The sequence below is a fragment of the Poecilia latipinna genome, unplaced genomic scaffold (assembly GCF_001443285.1).
Source record: "Poecilia latipinna isolate Pla-1442-1.1 unplaced genomic scaffold, P_latipinna-1.0 Scaffold373, whole genome shotgun sequence".
NCBI classification, from domain to species: Eukaryota; Metazoa; Chordata; class Actinopteri; order Cyprinodontiformes; family Poeciliidae; genus Poecilia; species Poecilia latipinna.
This window is the reverse complement of record NW_015112989.1, coordinates 168,212-186,080: the sequence shown is the minus strand read 5'-3', so window position 1 is coordinate 186,080 and position 17,869 is coordinate 168,212. Positions and strand designations below refer to the sequence as shown.

The 17,869-nt window shown below is 41.6% G+C and overlaps 1 protein-coding gene across 3 annotated transcripts in view; it reads right to left on the bottom strand.

Moving 5' to 3' along the window:
• Window positions 1-17,869, bottom strand: part of baz1a (bromodomain adjacent to zinc finger domain, 1A) — a 41,705-nt gene that overhangs the window by 14,150 nt on the left and 9,686 nt on the right. For 2 of the 3 annotated variants that reach the window (XM_015036563.1, XM_015036564.1), the window contains 24 exons: window positions 17,482-17,580; window positions 16,682-16,769; window positions 16,487-16,597; window positions 15,411-15,647; window positions 15,234-15,329; window positions 14,500-14,638; window positions 12,410-12,541; window positions 11,046-11,366; window positions 10,425-10,590; window positions 9,976-10,068; window positions 9,537-9,616; window positions 9,258-9,370; window positions 8,506-8,741; window positions 8,194-8,423; window positions 7,351-7,469; window positions 7,115-7,269; window positions 6,853-6,998; window positions 5,924-5,995; window positions 5,218-5,303; window positions 4,957-5,121; window positions 4,642-4,865; window positions 4,391-4,570; window positions 4,130-4,308; window positions 2,302-2,489 (listed from right to left, as the gene is read on the bottom strand). In XM_015036563.1, coding sequence (XP_014892049.1) covers window positions 2,302-2,489; window positions 4,130-4,308; window positions 4,391-4,570; window positions 4,642-4,865; window positions 4,957-5,121; window positions 5,218-5,303; window positions 5,924-5,995; window positions 6,853-6,998; window positions 7,115-7,269; window positions 7,351-7,469; window positions 8,194-8,423; window positions 8,506-8,741; window positions 9,258-9,370; window positions 9,537-9,616; window positions 9,976-10,068; window positions 10,425-10,590; window positions 11,046-11,366; window positions 12,410-12,541; window positions 14,500-14,638; window positions 15,234-15,329; window positions 15,411-15,647; window positions 16,487-16,597; window positions 16,682-16,769; window positions 17,482-17,580 — 3,655 coding nt within the window. The remainder of the gene's footprint in view (window positions 1-2,301; window positions 2,490-4,129; window positions 4,309-4,390; window positions 4,571-4,641; window positions 4,866-4,956; window positions 5,122-5,217; window positions 5,304-5,923; window positions 5,996-6,852; window positions 6,999-7,114; window positions 7,270-7,350; window positions 7,470-8,193; window positions 8,424-8,505; window positions 8,742-9,257; window positions 9,371-9,536; window positions 9,617-9,975; window positions 10,069-10,424; window positions 10,591-11,045; window positions 11,367-12,409; window positions 12,542-14,499; window positions 14,639-15,233; window positions 15,330-15,410; window positions 15,648-16,486; window positions 16,598-16,681; window positions 16,770-17,481; window positions 17,581-17,869) is intronic. The other variant, XM_015036565.1, reaches the window with a different exon arrangement.

Sequence of the window (17,869 nt, the reverse complement as noted above, 5' to 3'; positions counted from 1 at the left end):
AAAAACGTACTTGAATAAAAACTAAACAACAATAAAGCCAAAGTGGAAATAAATACTGCATTCAACCAAAAGAGTGCAGATTATGAAGTCTGTATACTATATTGCCCTTCAGTAATCACTAGATTTAAATAGAGAAGATTGGCACATCCGACTACCTAATGCAATAGTTCACACTACACAATCTTTTTTGCCCCTATTTTCCCCTTATGACAATCTTAGATCGTTGGCCGCTGGTGATTTCGTAACCGATCATCCTGCAGTGTGATTTAGATCGTCGTGGCCGCTCAGATCTAAATCAGGGGTTTTCCCCGACTGGGAGCTTAACGCTGAATGTGACAGGTAGCCAATCAGAAAGCGCGGATTCTCCTCTGCACTTTCTGAGGGGAAATTATGGAGGGAATCCCAAACAGCTGACACGGTGCAACCAAAAATCCAGCAGACATCTGAGATGATATGTGGAAACAACATTAATATTTATTTCACATTTAGTGCAAAGAATATAGAAATGACAAGGAGAGGAGTTGGAGCCAAATTGCTACCGCAGCTGATAAACCCGGTAAGTTTTCAGCTGTTCTTCGTTAACGTGACATAAATAGGTTATAATGGTTTTCATTCGGTCAGGACTTTACGCTGACTCTAGCCACATGCATCACAGGTAGATTCTAGTAAAGCATTAATTGATGACCGATTTTAAAATTAGTTAACTGGACTTGTAGCCATTATTTTGTGCCCATGTGGCTGGACACCACACGGCATGACGAACCCGATTAAACCGTTATACCTCGGATGTCTGTGGCTAATGTGGTCTCTGAGGTGTTGAAAATGGGCCGACAATCGGCCGACAACTAGTGTAGAGTGAGCTGGAGATTAAACTAAGGAAATAAGGAAGGGAGGGTCAGTGGAGAGCACCGGAGCTTAGCCTTTTTTCATTCAGCGTCATCAACAGAAAGAAAAAAGGCAGGAAGAGACGATAGAGCCGATAATTAAAATGAGGTGGATAGGTTTAATATATCGTGCAATTAATTGATTTATCGTTTATCGCAACAGGCCTATGCCCATCACTGTTATATCTTTTAGGAATGAGATATTCTCCAAAAATAATGGATTGATATAAAGAATGAAATTAACCGTCTTTCACATCTATATTCCGACGAATTTCAAAAACTGTTTGTGGACTGCAAAAGCCTGTGTTTTTATGTCATCAATATGTTGATTTTCATGTTCAGAGGGTTTTTTGCATAGATAATTTTTTTGCCCTCATCAACCTTAATGTTTTTCTCGTCTAACGGAAGCGCAGCATCTCCCAAGGCTGCAGCTTCAGAAACCCGTCTACCCATGTCTTATGTTTGTTTTCTGTTCTTTGAACAGGCTGCGCTGAAATGTCAACTTCCTCCCTGGGGATTAAGAAAATATATTCATTCATCCATTAATTTATTCATTATGCAATCAACAGATAGCTAATTTAGAATGCTTATGAGTAATAACATTTTGAAAGGATGCTGCTTGATTCTAGTTTGTACCTTAGATTCACTGACTCAATCTGTCACTGCTCAACCCTCTTTTCTCTCTGCTACGCTACATGTAGCACAGACTGTCATGAATGTTAAGGTTACTAATGACAGTGGATAAAAGGTTTTCCTGTAACAGTAAGTTGTTTCTCCACCATTAGCAAATTGAACAGTGAGTACATGAGTTTGATTGACAGTGCTAAGACCCGCCTCCTGGCTGTGACTGGTTGATTTAGTCAGAAACGGTGCATTTCTTTAGATGTCAATAGTAGCAGAGGTAGGAGGTCGATATTTTCACAGATTATTTACCTCATATTACACTGTCACAACACGGTGACAGTTTTAATAAGTATGTAAAAACATTTTTTATAAAGGTTGCACACTTCACTTTTAAGTCATATCTGCAATTCTATATTTATGTAATTAATCATAACAAATGTAAATGGGCAAAAAATACAAACAAAATCCCCCACCACAGCTGTACATGTCTGAAGGCTAAGCTAAGTGAGAAACACCCAGAGAAGCCTGATGTCTGGGTTTCAGAACAGAACTACAATAGAGCTGCTCAGCACCAATCAGGACTTCATATTTGTTCAGGAGTAAATGAAGAAGCGTTTTAACTACGGTTTTCCTCTTCTGGCTCACTGCAGTCCCAGAACCCAACTCCATCCTACTCAGGAGTTGCTCAGTGAAAGCAGTGGGACGGTGTGGGGATACATCTGTTGCTGAAGTCCTCATTATCTGCCTCCATACCCAGCCAGCTAAAAATCCTCCATACTGAAGGTTTGTATACCTGAGTCTTGGACACCAGCTTCATGAAAGGCCAGCTGTCTTCATGCCTGACCAGCTCCACAGTCAGCTGTTCACAGGCCGACAGCTCGTGGACACCCTGATTTCTCCCAGAGGAGCGTCGGCTGGAGGACGAAGACATTACTGAGAGAACTGGTAGGACGGTTTTTGATGGTTTGGGAGGTGTAGCTTCTGTGGGAGGAAACGGGGACAACATTTCAGAAGGATTAGCTGCATGGATCATATGGTCATGTGTTGCAGTGACATGGAGGCTGCTTGTCGTTTTGTAACAGGAAATCTCAAGAATACAGTTTGACCTTGGAGCCCATTGTTGGTTCAAGAGGAAATGTAGGCACATGCAAGTAAAAGTCTCTCAGTGTCAGACATCTCTGTGTGTTGTGTGTGTGTGTGTGTGTGTGTGTGTGTGTGTACTTGGGTCCTTAGTCACAGCTCAGAAATGTGTTTCTAAGTGACAGACATTGCTGTGGAACGTCCAGGATTCCTGTCCAGTTCTCATAACAAACGTAAATTACTTCATCAGATGCTAATTTCTTAAGTTTTTAAGTTCATAGGAGCATATCACAAATTTATGGTAGATAATCAGGAAAGAAATGATTTAATTCCAGACTTTCCTTGAAAAGATTTGAAAGCTGCAGACAGATAGGAAGGAAGTGACACACTAATAACCACAACATCGTCTGCAGACCGAGCCCTCTGACTAGATTAAGCACTAAAAATACAATAAAACATACTTGTGAATAAATTCTACAATTAAACATGAAAATAATTCACCTACTTCATGTGTCAGACAAACACATACTTCAGTCTCCATACTAGGTCAGTACAAACAAACGCTGCAGGTCAGTTTTAGGACTGCTACTAACAATTATTTTGGGAAGAAATTATTCTGACAGAAAATAATTGGCACAATCTTCAGATTTTTTCATTTAATCACTTGAGCATATTCCATACAATATTACAAATGAATTAAATATGCAAATAAATAATTCAATAATTTTTTTAAAATAAGAAAACTAACATGCATCTGCAGCTAAAAACAACAAACTTCTAAAATTTGAAACGCTTTACAACACAGTTAATCTGTCCATTATTTTTTGGGAGCACAGCACTGCTCTGGTCCACAGAGTAAACAAAGCTGTAGTAATAGTACGACTTCATAGTTTGACAATTTTAATCCTTAAAACGGGCAGTGTTATGTGTTTTACAGGCACACATTGCCATTTTATAGCACAATCAGGTAAAATATGATATGTTACCTTCAGTTGTCATAAAATGTCATTTATGACTTAAATTAAATTGGATTTTGTAATTTAATGCCTCTTTCTGAAACTCCATCTTCAGAAAGTCATCTCAACATGGCTCCTCTATTAACCCTTTATCAACGTTTTTACCAACGTTGCTATGAGAAGTAGCTCCTATAATGAACTCTGCTAATGCACAGTTCCACTTGTTTGCTAATCGCAGCTGGCTAGTCTGAAGGAGTTGAGTGGGGGAGGGCTGCTCTGTGAGGCGGAAGCTCTGAAGCGTGGAAACTGCAGCTCTGAGGAGAAGGTGCGCCTCGAAGGTGAAGCTAGGTCCACTCAGGTGTTTTGCACAGCTGAATGGTTGCCGTGGGAGATTCAAGAATTTCTCAAACATTCATAAAAAAAAATCCAGGTGGACACTCCTGGTATGTTTTTGATGAGGGAATAACATAACATGATGTAAAGCTAACAAAAAAAAAAGTTTTTTTTTTGTTTTTTTTTACTTTCATGGCTCCATGTCTTATGCCTTTTGGTGTTTTCATGTGCTGAGGTCATCTGTTGCTCTACCTGCTGAGTGCTTCTTGCTGACCTCCTTCTGACCAGGTGAAGTTTTCACGCTGCTCTTTGGGGCGAGAATCTCATTACTCAGGCGGGTGCTGGCACGCTGTCCTGAGCGAGACGGCGCTCTATCGCTCGGTGTCGTGTTTGCTTTGGACGAGGATGCAGAAGCTCTCTTCCCTGAGGTTCTGTTTGGGGACAGATGTTACTGAGCGAAAAAACAAACAAGAGTCGGCATTTTTACGGAAAAAAAAAAAAAATAATACACACTTGGAGGCTGAAGAGTTTTTCCCTGAAGTAGTGCTGCTCTTGGGCGGAGCTGGTTGACCTTTGGGCGTGGCAGTTTGACCTTTGGGCGTGGTTTGTTGTGTTTTGGGCGTGGTTTGTTGTGTTTTGGGCGTGGTTTGTTGTGTTTTGCCTTTGGGAGGTGCAGCCTGGCTCTTTTTGGCACTGCAGAGTGGAAAGTGTTACTTTGGGTTGACTAAAAACTGAACAAACGTGACTAACCGTTCCATGCTCACCTCACAGCTACCTCCTCCTCCTCCTCTTCATCTTCCTCCTCATCATCATCTTCCTCCTCTTCCGACTCTTCTTCCTCTTCAGAGTCATCTTCTTCCCCATTCTCTTCCTCCTCTTCCTCCTCCACCTCCTCCTCGTCTATGGAGGAGCGCTGTCTGGACGGAAGGCGGCTGGATCTCTGTCTGGGTCGGCAGTCTGGACAGAACCAGCTGCCCTCTGGAACATGCTGAAGGAGAGTCGGATCATTTTCCCTCATTACTTAACAAATATGTTTGGTGGAAGGACAGCTATGTCAGTCATGGATGACGGTGGCTTGCCTTGAGGCGGGGCCTCAGACAGTGGGTGTGGTGTCCTCGGTCACAGCCGTCACACAGCAGCATGCTGTCTGCGTCTCCTTTGCGTCTGCAGACGCGACAGCGGGCGTTGAGGACCGAGCGGGACCAGAGGATGCTCCGCTCCAGACTGGACAAGTGAACAAACACCTGAATGGATTCGACACAAAGTACAGCAATGTGTTCACACAACCAGTCTGGATGTCTAGACGTTGGCAACGGTGAAGTCGAGTTAGAGAAAGTGACCTGAGACGAGCTTGAACAGGCCTGTAGCGACTCCCTCCATCGGTCCAGCACCGTCCTACCCACCCGACCGCCATCACTGCTGCCATCTAGCAAAGAAACAAGAGGCAGTAGTACCATCTTACTTGGAAGTGGCTGTAAAAAACCAGACTGCTGTTCAGTTGTCTAGAGTTCTCTTTTCAGATGAGGGTAAAGTTTGCATTTTAATTGGAAATCAAGGTCATCATTTAATTGGAAATCTTCAGAGTCATCTTCTTCCCCATTCTCTTCAGAGGAAGAGAAGAGAGGGACAAAATCCATGTTGCTTTAAAACTCTAACTGTTATGATGACACCGACGTCCTCATGGACCAACATGGAAGCAATTTGAGGACATTTATTGGGGGTTTAGAGTCCAGAGAGAAGTTTCCACAGTCTGTGATGCTTTGGAAGCCACTTCAATGACTACGATTTCTGATGAGCAAGCAAACTCTCTGACCTTTAACCTCATAGAAAATCTCTGGGCTGTAGGCAAGAGGAAGATGAGATGCACCAGACCCAACAAGGCAGACGACCTGAGGGCAGCTGTCAGAACATGCAAGTCCCACACGCCATTGATGCAGTAATTCATGCAAAAGGAGCCCCAACCAAGTATTGAGTAAGTAGAAACATACTTTACAGAACCCCATCATTTCTGTTTAAAATATCCCTTTTAATGATTTGAAGTCCTACCATCAGATGCTTGATCGTCGTCTTTCTTCTTGTTCTTCTTAACTTTCTGGTCCTTTTTTGAGTCTTCGTCACCTGAAAGTGTCATTAACACACAGTGAAAGCAACATTCAGACGACCACACAGAGTTTGTTACAGTTAGAGATGCAGAGAGAAACACAGAGGATTGAAACCAATTCAAACTGGATCAGCGAAAAACAGTGACTGAAAAGTCCATCCACATAACCTGAAGGATTTTGCTGTATCATCAGTTTTTAACAGAGAGAAAAGTCACCGCAATAATATTTGGTCAGTTCAACTTTTTATTTAAAGGGGCAGTACGCGTGTTTTTCAGGCACATAGTGCCATTTTATAGCATAATCAAGTAACCATGTTACCTTCGATTATAAAAATGATACACAACTTAAAAGGAAATTTGACATTGTAATTTAATGCCTTGAAATAGAGCCTCTGCTGCCTTAAACTGCTGTTCTTTCTGAAACTCCGCCTCCAGGAAATCATTAAAACATGGCTCCTCCATTAACCCTTTAGAATAGAATATATTTTATTGATCCCCAAAAGGAAATTGACTATTCGTTGATAAGCTACTCCACCTGAGGTATTAAATATTAATAATACAAATAGAACCATATGAGACAAAGTTTATAAAATATATACATATACTCTTATACCCAAGAGTGATAAGACAGTCCAATATGACTAAATATAAATAAATAATAAATCACAAGCATGCACAACATTTTTACCAGCATTACTCTGATAAGTAGCTCCTATAATGAGCTCAGCTGATACACAGTGCCACCAGATGTTTGCCAATTGCTGCTGACTAGTGTAAAGGACTTGAGTTGTGGAGATGTGCAGGAGGGCTGCTCTGTGTGTTTGGAAACTGCAGAAATCAGCAGATGACCACTGAACAAGGCTTGCAGACTCACCCAGTGGAGGTTTGAGGAAGCGTCTCTCGATCCCTTGCTCAATATGACCAAGGGCCTGAGCCAGAACTCGAACCGAGCTGCTGATCACCTGAGGAGTCTCACTGCCGCTGGTCCTCCCCGTGGCTTCGGACTTCAGCTCCTGCAGCCTGACACACACATACACACGCGCGCACACACACACGCACACGCACCTCTCATCAAGAAAACTGAGGTCATTCCATCACATAAGCGTGCAGCAAGCCATGCTGAGCACACAGACTACCTGTCACTGCCTCTGTCTCTGATTTTTATGTGGCCAGAGTCCACTTCCATGGGCTCCACCTGTCCGTTTATCACGCCGTTTTCTTTGCCCTCAGATGCTAGAAGCTCGTAGTTTCCCTCTTCCAGCGCAGAGCGCCAAACATGTCTGTCCATTACCTTAGCAACACCAAAATGAAAACTGATCTGAAATCTCTTAGAGGCTACAGGTCATTTGTTATTGTAAGCAGCTGAGCCTACTTTCAGGGTTCCCAGGGACCCCTGGTGGATGCGGTCCTCCAGGTCCAGCAGCAGGTCTCTTAACCTGACCTCCATCCGGGACTCAGCTGATGCAGAGCAGGGTGAACGCTCTGCTTCACCTGGACACACAAACAGCTGCTGTCTCAGAGATAACTAGAGGCACCGATCTGATTTTAATGTGTGACGATATTGAAAAAAAAAATTGTAGATTGGGTATCAGTGAAAATGTTCCCAATCCATAAGGGCAGATCTATTCAGTCCAATTCTATACTTTGTGCTCTGAGTGACATCATGTTTTATTATTCATTTTACATTAAATTTACAATTCCTAATTGCAATTTATGAACCATCTGAAATATGGTTTGAAAGTTTATTTTTACATGTTTGACCAGCCGGTGATGGTGTGTTTCAGTGAGCTGTACTGGTGCAGAGTTGGCAATGAATTTATAATTCAGTACATTTATGTCTGTGTTTAAAAAAAAGTTTTTTAGCCATGCAAATTACAGCAGAAATAATTTTTATTAAAATCTTTTACTTCTAATTTAATTAGTCTTTTTTTCCCTTGTATTCCATTTGTTTTATCTTTTTTAATTTGTGCCCGTTTTTAATCATTACATTTTTCCATAAAGAACTTTGACTTGTCTTGTACATGATTTTGCTATGCAAATAAATTTGTCTTGCCTAAGTCAATTCAGCACCGTTTTTCCTGTATCGGACCGGTATGGGCCAATATTGCCTCAGATATTGGTATTGGTAGTGAAAAAGTGGGTCAGTGCTTCCCTAGAGAAAACAGTGCTGATTTCTAGCTAGTCTCATCATATGTGGACAGAAAGGTTGACTCACTGTTGCCCGGCTGCGTGGTGAGGAGCCTGTATTTGCTCTGGTCACAGCTCTGCAGCAGCAGCTGGAGCTTGTCTCTGTCCTGCAGCAGCGCCTCCCGCAGGCCGCTCTCTCTGTGACCTCGAGGGTTTAGAGCCTCGATCAGTTGATCTATGTCCTCTATGGAGCTGTAGAAGTACCACTGGTTGGGACGGTTCACTGGTACTCCATGCGCACTGAGGCTGGAACCAGCACTGTCAGGTTATGAAATCAGAAAATCACAATTAGGAAGCTCTTTAAACTTTAAGCTCTCAGAGATATTTGATGAACACCCACTTTTCTCCAGGTTGTTCAGTCTCGGCTTTTGTTTCCTCCATATTAGCTGCAGCGTCTTCAGAAGGTTTGGGGCGTGGCAGCAGCATGTCCTCCGTCAGGCCAAAGAAGTCCTCTTCCACAAACAGAGCGCAGGCTGATGGGATGAGCCAGTACCTGCGGAACAACCGGTCTTTACCCAGAGGAAGCAGGCAGGTGCAGGCGGCCGCCTTCTGGATTCGCTGCAGCAACTCTTGAACCTGCCAGGAAGACACAGACCTCATAAGCACAAAATACACACTAGCAGACTTTCCATTTCCAGTTTTATGTGTGCATAAAACTTTGTTGGTATTCAAATAATGTCAAAAACAAAAATGAATTTTGCAATTAATTTTGGAATTTAGTTCATGTGAAACTTATTAGGTCATTAACAACATTCCGCGCCTTGCCCCTCCTACCACCACTTCGTTTTTTCTACCAGTAACAACTGTTGTTGATCATGTGACTCGTGTGATGTGAAAAGTGTTTCCATTACAGTTTTGCAAAATGCACTAATTTATATAAGGCCGGGAAAAAAAATCCCCTCAATCTATTGAAAAACATTTTATCAAGAAACACAAGTTCTCTCACAACCGCCATGTTTCCAATAAGTGTATTTGTTTTCAGAACGCTCATTTGGCTAAATTTTAAGGTTAATGGAAACTCGGCTAGCAACAGCCTCCATCATGTCACTGTGTCATGCTCGTCATTTCTCCTTAAAAAAGTGACCACCTGACCTTTTCCTGCTCCTTCTCCAGCTCCTCTGGGCTCAGGTTGGAGGTCAGGCCGCAGGGTTTTGAATCAGAATGCATTTGCTGCTGTTGCCCGTCTTCATCTTGGCTCCCTTTACCTGGAGAACAGGACAAACTAAATGAACACATATTTCATCTTGGGACAAATCAAATATAATCATCAGTCTATAATTATAATAATTGTCCTGTTTGCTTGAGCTGAAAAGCTCTACCCATTAGTGCAGTATGTTGAGTCAAAATGCCCTGCTGGGGATCAGATGTTACCTGTTTTCAGTGTGCTGGACGGAGCATTTTTTTTAGCGTTCTTATCGCGCTGTTCTCCCTCAGCCTCAGCAGCCGTCTCACTGAGGACAGAGGAAACAGGACTTCAGAACACCAATCATTTCCACCATTTACAGCTTTAATGCTACTAGCCCTTCTCCAGAAGTGATTCAATTCCAAGCCAGCTGAAAGTATTGATTGTCATTCCCAGAAGCAGTTTTCAGTGTTTACTTTAATGTAATCACCAGGAGAAGAAAAAGGTGACATGCTGTATTCTGTAAACACATCCAGTTTTAAAAACAATTCCACAGAAGCAGACAGAAAATCCACACACAAAGAGAAGGGAATGCTTATTCAACAATAGGATATGAAGCAGCTCTGTGAGGATTGTGTAGAAAAGCAATGCAGCCTCCTCATTCTGGGTGAAGACTTCCTTCCATACCCATTAGCTTGCAGTCTTTCCTTCAATCGCTCCTTCTTCTCCCTCAGTCTCAGCTCCTGCTCCCTCAGCTTTTCCTCTTTTCGAACACGAGCCCTAAAAACAAAAATGTCAAGCACATCAGATGGGAAACTTAAAACATGAGAAGTAAAAAACAATTGCCCATCTTCATCTTTGCTCCCTTTACCTGGAGAACAACAGGACAAACTAAATGAACACATATTTCATCTTGGGACAATCAAATATAATTATCAGTCTATAATTATAATCAAATATAATTATCAGTCTATAATTATAATTATAATCAAATATAATTATAATAATCGTACGTCAATGTACCCTTTTTTTTAAACTTTAAACTCAGAGTGAAATGTCTTGATTTAGGATGTTAGTGTTACAAAGCAGAGGTCAGAGAACAAATGATACTGACAAGCAGGGTGTGTGTTCCCTACCTTAGAGCGACCTCCTCCCTCTTTCGGCGGTGTTGTTCTGCTCTGATCTCTCTCAGCTCTTGCCTGGCTGCCTTTTGTTCATCCACACAGTCCTCTACCAGATCTCTGCTGGAAGCCAAAGTCAACAGCTTCCCCACCAGAGCCTGAAGGATCTTCAGTTTTTCCGCTGCAAACAAAAATATTATCCATTTTTCTTTGATTTTTTTAAAAATTCACTTTGAATTATCTCTATAAACTGAAGGGTGGACTGATTACTGCAAGGAACATAAAGGGATGACTAGTTTATAAGGAATTGATTACTGCCATTAATAAAAACTGACTTATGGAGCATTTAATATTAACACATATAAACATAGAGGAACAGAGGAGCAACTCCTCGTTAGCATCAGTGATCATTTGCACAAACGTCAGATTTTCAGAGGCAAAGACTTTTCTTTCAAATCAAATCAAATCTTATTTGTATAGCACATTTCAGCAGCAAGGCATTTCAAAGTACATCTTTCAGTCTGTCTGTGTTGTAGATTCTATCTGAATGTAAGAGCAGCTTTGTCTTTACTGATCTTGCTCACTGTGAAATCGTCTCATCTGTCCTGCCTAAAGACTTCCTGCCAAGTTACTGACCTGGTGTGAGGTCATACACTGGAGTGCAGGACAACCTTTTCAGCAGCGCTGGGTCAGATAATCGCAGTTCCACGCATGGGTCATCCATGACCGTGAAACCACCTTGTTTCTGGTAGCGGAACTTTGCGTTGCTATGGTTACAATCGGCGCCGGAGGCTAGGATGTAGAGGCGCAGGATTTCGGAGAGCGTGCAGCTGTCCAGGTCCAGCTGTTTGAGCCCTGATCCCTGATGCAGCTGAGGCCAGGCTGCAGCCAATGAGGCGACAGCAGTCAGAGCCGACTGAGTGGGATCAGAGTCGTCCTCCAAAGCCTCCCACAGGTCTGCAGGGAGGAACCAGAGAAACATCAGATGTACTGGCAGCATCCAGCCACAGGGGGTGCAAAGTCCTGGCAGCTTTATAGTTCTTAAAGGTGACCTATTAAAGTAAAGGTCAATAGGCTACAAAAGATGTTCATCACATTTTTTTTGTACAAAATCCTTCTGAGATAGTGATATTTCAGTCTTAGTTCTGACTATGATGAGCTCCTTTCAGAAGGAGCTGTTTTAGGGCTTTCATCCCTTTCAATTCAAATAAGCTGCTGTTGGCCACGCCCCCATATCAAGTTTACATTCACATGAAAAAACAACTGCAAACAGATGCGCGATTATGCAACCATACATCTTTGCAGTAGTGGAGCCTCCTGCACAACCAACAAGAAAGCAGCAAGTGGTGTCTGGATGGTAAATGTACAACAAAACACTTGCAAATACATTAGAAAAACTAGCTGACCAAATGGGCTGGAGCTCAGCTTGGGTTGCTAAGTGACGAGCTGGACTTCGCTGGGGTTACCAGGTGAGCGGCAGGGGATTCCAGACATTGTGATGTTACATTCTGAAAATTTCTTAAACTACTTGCCTTCCAGACATAAATTATACATTATAAATTAAACAATAAATTACTGCCAATTGGTGATTGGTTAAACCAGTGTTTTCAACCCTAGTCCTCATCGCCCCCTGCTTTGCATGTTTTAGATGTGCCTCTATTCCAGAACAGCTGATTCAAATGATTGCATGACCATCAAGTACTGCAGAAGCCTGTTAATCACCCAGAGACACAATTCAGGTGTGTGGCAGAAGGGAAACACCTAAAACATGCAGGACAGGGGGGGGGTGAGGGCCAGGGTTGAGAAACCCTGGGTTAAAGCATTTTTTTTTTTTTAAAGCAATAGAGATACAAATGAAAACACAAAAACATGCAAAGGAGACCTATTATGAATTTTGCATAACAGGATCCCTTCAATTTAAAACAAAACACAAGAAAGGATGGCATGAAGAACCGGTACTAATGTAGGAATCATAGTGGACTGATCAGTGTGTGTCCCACCCTCAGCCTGATCTTTGGCCACCTCCTCCTGCTCCTCATCCAGAGCTTGAAAGATGGCCGTCAGGAAGAAGAAAAGCAGCTCACACAAAGGACCTTCTGGGTCAGTGCCGACCAGAGCTTCCTCCAGAACCTCTGTGGGAGGACAGAAATCTGCTTAGACAGACCACTTTATCTGGAAATAAACACTTACAGCTTGGATCAAAACTCCATTTCATGAAAGAAATAATTTCTAATATTAATGCAAAACACTAGAAACCCCATGGGACTCAATGCACAGCAGTATAATGCAGGGTTTCCCCCAGTGTATTATAAGCCTGGCGGCCTGCCATGCTTTACTAGCCTCGCTGCCAGGCTAAGCGTTGCTTGTTTACGTTTCTAGGAAAATTAAAAGAAAACAATTTTTTTTTTTTTTAAAGTCAGGCTGCAAGCGTCTCTTTTGCTCTTGACATTTCCCTAGCAGAACAGATTTATTCCTAAAGGACAGGTGTATAGTTTATGCATTTAAAGCCGACAGTGTGGACCAATCACACAGCTGGCGCCTCTGCGCTCTGCCTCTGCGCTGCCGCCTCCTTTCACTCAAACTGGACACAGGCTGACCTGTATGGATATTTACATCAACTTACTGTGAGGAATTATGATCCTTTGGAGAACTCTAGGTAAGAGTTTAAAACCCGCCGCGTTAGCTCTGGTTGCGCAGCTCCATGTGAACCGCAGGAATAAGTTGTAGTGAATTCTGAGGTGCGTTGTGGAGTGGTGAGAATGATTCATCTTTGTGAACGAATATGCGGCGTTTACATCTCAACACGCTGCCCAGCATGTGGCTCTGTGTCTGTCTTCCCTGTAAAGTTTATGTCTGTGGTCCCGGTTGGCCGGAGCGTTTGTGGATAAGCGACGCTAACCTGATCATGCAGGTTCAGCCCGGTGAGGAGCTTTAACGCTCTCCTCGGAGTCACGCATCACGCTGATTTTATATTATTTTATTATTATTTTTAGTATTATTTTTCCGGTTACACGATGCCTCAAACCATATCAAATGCGTCATCTACTTAGAGTTAATGCGCGCGGCCGCATGGAGATCTGAGAAACTCGTCCCATAAACTCGACCAACCAGAATATTTTCTGTGACGCTTATTAAAAACTCAACAGACACGAAATGGAACAACTACTAAAGCCAAATCTCCCGTTTGTTGCGCATCTCTGCGCAGTGCAGCGGATTTACTCAATGTGCAGGGCCGGTCCAAGGCTGTATGAGGCCTTGAGCAGATTTTGACTAAGGGGCCCCTCTTACTGCTAAAAATATCAGCACCTCTAACAGCTTCTGTGTTAGATTTAGTGAAATATGGGAGAAGGGAGTAGTTTAATTGACCAGCCTAAAAAGCAATAAGTTATAATCGCAGTTTACTAATTTATATTTGTAAATTCAAAGATTAAACTCACAGCATCAGATTGTTGTTATGGTAACACAATCTAACTATGAATATTGTTCTTTGAAGTTTTACAAAGTAAACTTGCCAGCTCCTTAAAATCTTGTATTTAAATGTTGAACAATTTAAAATAATTTAATTTATGTATGCCTAACAATTGAATCAAATTTAACAGCATTGATAATCTCAATAAACAAGTGTTACATTTATGTATCTGTGGTGTGTTTTAAAATATTTGTGTTTATGGGGCCCCTGAAGCCCTTGGGGGCCTGATGGAGCTGCTGACTTAATTTGGATTAAACAAAAGTGCAAATTTGTTGTTTTTAGACTAGTTGTGGGTTTAAATAGCATTTCACTGGAGATGTTTTCCCGTAACATATAATTACACAGTAATACTTTTACATTTCCTGTCAACTTAACATCTTTTAATACAAAAACACGGTGGGGCGCCTCGACGTCCCAACCACCGGGCTTAGCAAGTTTTCTGGGGTAAACCCTGTAATGTATAGCAATAGTAAAAAGAAAGTGCACCCTCTAAGGTTTTTGCACATGAACAAATTAAAAAAGGTGATTGTGAGACTAAAAACATCATTCCAAAATAGAACAACCTGCATATGTAGGTTTGAATTCATAAACATTTCCAGATCAATACTTACGAATACTCACCTAGAGTAATTCCCTCAGGGAACTCATCTTTCAGGTCAAAGGCCTCACCAAAAGCTCGCAGGAACTCTAGCACCATCAGAGCTTCTCCAAAAAGCTCGGAAGGAAGACGGGTTCTCACCGGCATTGGGCTGGGCAACTCCTGTTAGAACAAACAGATATTCTACATTTGTATGAAGGGAATTCAGGAAATTAAGCCTTTCTTCAAATTCCATGTCCCTTAAGTAAAAGTGATATAAACTATTTTTTACTCATTTTTTAAACTGTCTGACTGTGACTGCATGGCACAGCATTCACTTCTCTTTAAAAACATTCCCATTTGTAATATGTGTCTTTAGGACATCAGTTACATAAAGTAGTACCACTTGTATCACTAAACTCCACACATATTTTTAAATATATTGGTATGTATTACTCTCATTGAAAAAACAGTGGATGTTTTTAACATATTTTGTATCATCAGAACTGATCAAGAAAAACAAGTTATACTCTAGCAGAACATTCAGCAACAGTCTGCCTACTAATTTATTATTTTCCTACTGTGCTAGAAATGATAAAGTATTAATATTTAAATTACATTTTTCTTAAAGTGAAGTGAACAACAATCATACATCTGGTTGTTGTTATTTTTTTTTTTTGTCTTTGATTGGTTGATATTTCTACATTTAAAAGTAGTTCAATGAGCATGTTGGCTAATATCTGTTGGCCCAACCTCTGAAGCTGCTGCATTCACTGACCTTTAAGTCTTCACACTCCATGTCCTCTCTGGGTTTGTTCCACAGCTTCAGTCGCTGGGCATATTTCTTCTTCTCTTCCTTCAGCTTCTCTCGTTCCTGTCAATCAGTTGGTAAAATTGCGGCTCAAAGTTTTCCTCCCAAACTGGAAAAGTGTCTTTGATGTTTCCAGTTACTCACTCTGTCTTTCTCCAGTTTCCTGCGCTCCCTCTCCTCCCTCTTCCTCTGCTTCTCCTCCTCAAACCTTTGTCTCTGCACCTCCCTCAGCCTGTCTTTGCCTTCTCGCTCCCTCCTTCTGGCCTCCTGTGCCTCCTCCCTCTCCCTCTTCAGCCGGGCCTTCTCATAGCCTGCAGCAGCCATCTCTTCCCGCCTCTGCAGCAGCATCAGCTTCTCCTCCAGCACATTTATTGACGACGTCTGGAAGCAAGTTCACTCAATAAGGCCTTAAATAGACTGGAAATATTCCACCTTAACATTTCAGACTGAATGAATGACAAAATATCCTCCATCAGCTTTTTCTCAGATGACTAACAAAGTTTAGATAACTTCAACCTTCTTGTTTGGGACTTTGGAAAGTTCACTTACTGGTAAAGTTCCTGACAAACTGACTTTTCAATAACATTCTAATTTATTAAATGGGTTCCCCTTGGTCTTTTATTGCATATGATCCTGAGCTTTAAGAAATCACATATTGTGAATACTTCTCTTAGATCTCATTACTGGCCTTAATGTTAGCCACCAAAACATTTGACGAGACTCAATCCCAGCCATAGTAATGTGTGCCTAATATAGTTCTGGTAATTAAATGCATTCATGATTTTATAGAAACATTAGCCAACGTTCTGAAGTTCTTGCTGACAGCACACTGACATTATTTGCCTGTAGAGAAAGATAACAGATGTGACCATTTGACCCAGATTTTAAGATCAGATGTTTTAGCGTCAGATGGAAACCGTTAAAGCTGTCTACTAGTATCTGAGTAAGTCAGGGCGTGTTGATGCAAGCTCCGAACAGAAGATTAGACCAAGACTTGATAGCCTCATGTTCAGCATGAACACAGAAACATTGTCTGAACAAGAGCTAGTGTTTTATCAAGCAGTAATAACTGCTACAGTAGAAAGAATTGACCAACAAGAAAAGACAGACTAATATTCAGTTTTTTCTCGCCAATAAGAGTTCCAGATTTCTTTGAGGTCTTAATATTGTTATTATTAGAAATGAGCATTGCCTCTCATCATCCTGCGTGGTGCACATACCTGTCCAGGGGAGCCATTAGAGTGGAGGCTGAAGGGGAAAATGGGGGGATCATCAGGGAAGAACTGAGAGAAGGTCTGTTCAGACAGCCTGTACTTCCTCACTGTAGAAGGCTAAAAAATAAACGGACACCACTGTGAGTTAACAGGATCTACAGTCATTTCCTGCAGAGCAGGTGACACTAATGGAGCTCCTACCTTTAGAACAATGCATCCCCTCTGAGGCTCACAATGCTGCTTGAAGAGGAGTTTCAGTCTCTCTCTGGATAGGGTCGTTTTCTTGCGACTGAGAAAAACAAACAAACAGAGTAACAACTAGTTTAGAATCAGAACCAGTGGTCTCAAACTCCAGTCCTTCAGAGCCGGTCTCCTGTCTGCTTCCAATATCCAATTTCAGCTTGTCAGCATAGTTCTGTAGAGCTGTACTCCATGCTAGTGAGGCAGTTTAATCACCACTGCTCAGAACTAATGATGATGTTTAAGATTTGTGCGAAAAAATCTCACAGAAATCAGTTTGAAAATTATTCCAGCAAACTCTGCTCCTCCAGATTAACCAGCTAAACGATGGTAACTCCAAACAGAAACGTGGACGCTGTTCAGCTGAACAAAACAGCATCCAAAGAGATTCTTGCTGTCCACCGTCATAACAGTATGACTCACTAATAAACATGTTCAGTTTGAGTCGTTTCAGTTGCTAAAGTTATCTAAAAGCTGCTTATCTGAAGGCTAATTCTAACTTTACATAACCTTACTTCAAAAAGTGAAAGATAACCTTTTAAGTAAAATAAACGGGTCAAATAAAACTCAGCTACTTAAAAGGGAACTGCCTTTCCTCAGGCAGGTTGACACATCCATGAGGTTGAAGGCTGATTGGTGTACATCATGTTTGATCCTTTGTTATGGAGCAGGCTGGATTTGGAAATGTGTCCCTTCTGGAATTCTCAGAGTAAGCATCTTCAATTAGTTTACAAAAACGAATTATGAGATTAGACTCTTACCTGATTTGACTGGCTTTGACCGTGAAAGGTTCGCCGTTTTCATCCTTGACAATCCTTACTCTGTAATTAAACGCTGATGGACTCAAGGGCTTCTTTCCACTAAAACACAAAACAGTTTATGAGAAGGGGAGATTTATTGTGTCAACACAACCTGCCTTGTTCCAATGCCATTCTATATTATTTAACCTTTTATGTCCTAAATTTTAAATCTTCGCCTGGATAATTTTGTTTATTTTAATTGTACGCAGTTCTTTAAATATTCTGTCAGTAAATATATGTTTCCATTAGGACTGTAGTGATACAGTAATATTACGATATGATACGATGCACGATATTCTGTCAACGATATGATATATATTGCGATATTCATCAAACTATACAATTCAAT